The sequence below is a fragment of the Drosophila suzukii genome, unplaced genomic scaffold (assembly GCF_043229965.1).
Source record: "Drosophila suzukii unplaced genomic scaffold, CBGP_Dsuzu_IsoJpt1.0 scf_5, whole genome shotgun sequence".
NCBI lineage: Eukaryota > Metazoa > Arthropoda > Insecta > Diptera > Drosophilidae > Drosophila > Drosophila suzukii.
The window spans coordinates 2,889,189-2,894,159 of record NW_027255937.1 but is presented as its reverse complement, the minus strand read 5'-3'; the positions used below and the strand labels follow the sequence as shown (position 1 = coordinate 2,894,159).

Here is a 4,971-nt window from a genome sequence, read left to right as displayed (position 1 = left end):
CAGAAGCTTCGTGAGCGAACGAGTTGTTCAACGTGTAGTGACGCCACATAACGTACGGTCGGTACACAGTCATGTCAGCCTGGCGGAAGGCTCACGCAAGGAGATAACCAAGTCTCTGGTAGCCAAAGTCCGGTTGGACCAACGTTGCGTCACCTTTCCACTGCTAGTTTTCCCTTCGATCATGGAAGACGTGCTATTGGGCATGGACTTCCTCTGTGGCGTGTCTGCCACTCTCCAATGCGGCCGCGCTTCGCTGCAGCTGAACCCTCTCCTAATAAGCAGCCCCACTAACGACTCAGCTATGCCTCCTCTCTTGACAAATGCGTTGACTCCAGCAAACAACGATCCAGATAACGAGTTGCAAACCACCCCGACCAGCAGTATTTTAGGGTCTCGAGACGACAACGCCGTGCGAAATAATCCATTTCGACGGAATCATGCTACTGTTTCAGCGGAACCAGTAGAGGAAGGGCGAGCGCCTTCCCCAGTCAGACCAGGATACACGCCTGACACTGGAGGAGCACTAGCCGCAATCACCGCAAACGCCGAGCAAGAAGAATTAGAACCCTGGGTAAACAAATTCCTACAGGAGGAATTGGCCAAATTCGAAGGATTGACGGGAGTGTCAAATATCGCTGAGCATACGATCACGATGCGATATGATAAGCCCATCAAACAGAGGTATTTTTTTAAGAATCCCGCGATGCAGAGGATTATCGATGAGCAGATCGACGAACTGCTACGCAACGACTTTATAGAGCCTTCACGGAGCCCCCACAGCGCCCCTATTGTACTCGTGGGCAAGAAATCTGGAGAGATGCGACTATGTGTAGATTTTCGACAACTAAATACCCATTCTATTCCAGATGCATACCCGCTGCCAAGGACAACACACATCTTGGAGTGTCTGCGCCATGCCAAGTACATATCGACGCTCGATTTGAAGAGCGGATATTGGCAAATCCCTGTAGCCGAGTCCAGCCGCGAGGCGGGAGGCGCTTGTACCACTGGAAAGTGATGCCGTTTGGCCTCCACTCAGCACCAGCCACATTCCAGCGGGCGCTCGACAGCGTCATAGGACCGGACATGGAGCCCAACGCGTTTGCGTATTTGGATGACATCATCATCATCGGCGGCACTCTGGAGGAGCATGTGCAGCATCTAGAAGAAGTATTTCGACGGCTACGAAAGGCGAACCTTCGTCTCAACGCGAAGAAATGCAGTTTCTTTAAGCGCAGCCTGGTGTACTTGGAACACGTCATCAGTGAGGAGGGAATTCACACGGATCCCGACAAGATTTCGGCAGTACGGCGACTGAGTCCGCCCACCACATGCAAGGAGTTGAGGAGATGTCTAGGGATCGCGTCATGGTACAGGAGATTTGTACCCAACTTTGCCAGCGTAGTGCAGCCCATGTCTTTGCTACTCAAGAAAAGAAAGAAATGGTAATGGGAGCAGGAGCAGCAAGATGCGTTCGAGGAACTCAAAAGAAAACTCACGGAGGCGCCGGTTCTCGCCTGCCCCGACTTCAACGAGAAGTTCGTGTTGCAAACAGACGCCAGCGACATCGGCCTAGGAGCAGTTTTAACGCAGAAAATCCAGGGAGAAGAACGAGTCATCGCCTTCGCCAGCAGACGCCTCATCGCCGCCGAAGAGAACTACTCCGCCACAGAAAAGGAGTGTCTAGCTATCATATGGGCCATCAGGAAACTCAGATGCTACTTGGAAGGTTATCGATTTGAGGTGATAACGGACCACCTCGCCTTGAAGTGGCTCAACTCGATTGATAATCCCACCGGCCGCATAGCGCGCTGGGCGTTGGAACTGCAGCAGTACCAGTTTGACGTCACCTATCGACGCGGGAGCCAGAACATTGTTGCAGATGCACTTTCTCGAGAGCCTTTGGAAGTACTTCAGATGATCCAGGAGGATAAGCCGGGATGCACATGGTACCAGCGGATGCTGAAACTTGTTCAGGACAGGCCTGAAGATTACCCGGACTACGCGTACGAGAACCAACAGCTCTATCGGCATATCGGATCCCGACCTGACGACGAAGACTCCGTGCCCTGGAAACTGTGCGTAGCCGAGGAACACCGACAGCGAGTACTATCGGAATGCCATGACCAGCCCACGGCAGGACATCTCAGAATCAGGAAGACAACCACCCGGATCGCCCAGAGATATTACTGGCCAGGTCTTTTCCGCGATATTGCCAGGTATGTCCGCAAGTGTGACACTTGCCAACGGTTCAAAGTCAGCCAAACCAAACCGGCGGGTAAAATGTTCACCAGACAGATTAACGAGCCGTTTGATACTGTCTGCGTCGACTTTATTGGGCCCCTTCCGGGATCCAAGAGTGAGAATACGATGCTGCTCCAATTCTTCGACGCCTTTTCGAAATGGGTTGAGTTGGTCCCCTTGAGAAAAGCTACTTTGGCGCATCTCGAAAAATCCTTTCGGGAGAGGATTTTGAATCACTTTGGTATTCCCCGAACATTTGTCTGCGATAATGGGACACAGTTTACGAGTCGTTCATTCAAAGCCTTCTGCAAGCAGGCGGGAATGGAGATCCAACATACAACACCTTATACTCCGCAGCAGAACCCGACAGAAAGGGCCAATCGCACCATTAAAACGATGGTCGCCCAGTATATCGAGGACAAGCAGACGACGTGGGACGAACTTCTGCCCGAACTGAATCTGGCAATTAATAGCAGCATCTCAGACTCAACCGGATTCAGTCCAGCGTTCATCGTCCAAGGCAGAGAGCCACGACTCCCAGGAGCCTTGTATGATGAAGTGACTCCAGGACCAAGCCAAGCGCCACGTTCACCCGAAGCGAAAGCGGAATTGCTACGGGACATTTTCAAGGTAGTACAGGAGCAGCGGAAGCATTACGATCTCAGGCGACGTGCGTGGAGACCGACCATAGGATCGCTGGTCTTCGTAAAACAGCATCATTTTTCCAGGGCAGCGGATAACTTTGCCGCTAAGCTAGCACCCAAGTACGAGGGCCCGTACAAAGTAATTAAGTTCTTTTCTCCCACCATAGTGCGCTTGCAACAAACCCAGAGCAGGCAACGCAGAACGGCATCCCTAGAGATTTAAAGGAGGCAGTCAACGAGCCAGAAACCCAGAATCTGGTACCCAGACGACTGGACGACAACGAAGACATTCAGATGGCGGAGCAAGTTTAGCGATCGATTGACGCTAAAAACCCGTAGCAGAGCAACAGCAAAAGCAGCATAGAAACCAAGGATACCCGCATCAAGGCGGAAGCAACGGAGAAGCATACACGAAGACATGTACACATCAAGGCGGAAGCAGCAGAGAAACCAAGGAATACCCGCATCAAGGCGGAAGCAACGGAGAAGTATACACGAAGAAAAGTACACATCCAGACGGGAAGCAGCAGAGAAACCAAGGATACCCGCATCAAGGCGGAAGCAACGGAGAAGCATACACGAAGACATGTACACATCAAGACGAGTGCAGCAGAGAAACATCCAAGGATACCCGCAGACGGCGGAAGCATACACGATGATAGTAGCGCAGCAGCAGCGCCAGAAGTCCGTACGAAGACGGCACAATAGCAACGGACTTGCCACAAACAAGCCGGCGAGTGACGCTCGATCTGGCCGAGGCGAGAGCCAACCAGGAACACTGCGACAGGAGCCAATGTTTGAGTCAGTGGGGCCACTTGCTGGAGGGTGCGCCTTCCCAACGTTCCACTTCCCTAGTGGGAACTCAACGCTCCCAGTGCCACTGCAGCGAACCTTTTTCCCCATGATTACTAACTAAACAATTAAAACCCAGTTAGTAATCGTTAAAACAAAGCACTAATACCCTTTTGTTCTCCCCTACAGACATGGCGTCGGACAACCCGTCCCACCTGTGGCGCATGACAACACGCAAGCCACGGCCACCCACATTTCTCAACGCCCCCCGAAGTAGGAGGGGAATGTGAGGAGTCGTTTGACCCCTCACAAATAGCGCCAACAGCATTGGCCGCCAGCGCCACCAACATCGCCAGCGCCAACAGCATCGGCCGCCAGCGCCAACAACAACGCCAGCTAGCAGCTACAACATCGCCAGCGCCAACAGCATCGGCCGCCAGCGCCAACAACAACGCCAGCTAGCAGCTACAACATCGCCAGCGCCAACAGCATCGGCCGCCAGCGCCAACAACAACGCCAGCTAGCAGCTAGAACATCGCCAGCGCCAGCAACCGCAGCAGCCAGCGACAACAACAACAGCGGCTAACAACGCAAACAAAACCCTCGCGAATAACTTTGTAAAAAAAAAACATTGTACAGTGCATTTAATATATAAGCTTAGCCAATAATCATAAGATTTGTAGTTATATTGATACACAATAATTATTTTAGCTCAGCCTAAGCAATATGTTCTGTTTACCTTTTCCTCCTCCGTTCTCACATCAGCAGTAGCCACACACACACACACACACCAGGAGAGCAACGAAGTATTCACCACGATAAGTGCAGCGCCGCACAGGAGCAAGCGAGGGAGGACATGCGATCGAGGAGGAAAACAACCCCCGAAAATTGGCACGCGCCAAGGGAAGAGCGAGAGAAAAGGAGTACCGACACTTCGACAAGTGGAAAAAACCCAGAGCAGCCGAAAACTTGAACAAAACGCGGCGGCAAAGCTTGACTAGGTCTCTTTTGGAAAAGGCGGTGCACGGGATCAGAAGTGCGAGGAGTCATTTTTGCAAAGGCGGTGCACGGGATCAGAAACAGGTCTCTCTTTTGGAAAACGCGGCGCACCGGACCAGAAGTGCGAGCAGGTGACTTTTGGAAAACGCGGCGCACCGGACCAGAAGTGCGAGCAGGTGACTTTTGGAAAACGCGGCGCACCGGACCAGAAGTGCGAGAAGCAGGGGACTCTTGCAAAGGCGGCGCACGGGATCAGAAGTGCGAGCAGAGCAAATTTATGTGGACAACAGGA

General features: G+C 52.4%; 1 protein-coding gene across 1 annotated transcript; it reads left to right on the top strand.

Annotated features, from left to right (window-relative positions):
• Positions 1–2,616: 2,616 nt before the first annotated feature.
• LOC139354995 (uncharacterized) lies at positions 2,617–4,275 on the top strand. The gene is made up of 2 exons (XM_070999264.1): positions 2,617–3,027; positions 3,870–4,275. The coding sequence occupies exons 1-2, from the start codon at positions 2,641–2,643 to the stop codon at positions 3,906–3,908; spliced, it is 426 nt and encodes a 141-aa protein (XP_070855365.1). The 5' UTR covers positions 2,617–2,640; the 3' UTR covers positions 3,909–4,275.
• Positions 4,276–4,971: the final 696 nt, after the last annotated feature.

What these genes read in the sequence shown, in the direction of transcription:
- LOC139354995 (XM_070999264.1), top strand. Translation starts at nt 2,641, where the DNA reads ATGGTCGCCCAGTATATCGAGGACAAGCAGACGACGTGGGACGAACTT. An exon ending in AGTACGAGGGCCCGTACAAA is followed by an intron (nt 3,028 to 3,869) that starts GTAATTAAGTTC and finishes TCTCCCCTACAG; the next exon opens with ACATGGCGTCGGACAACCCG.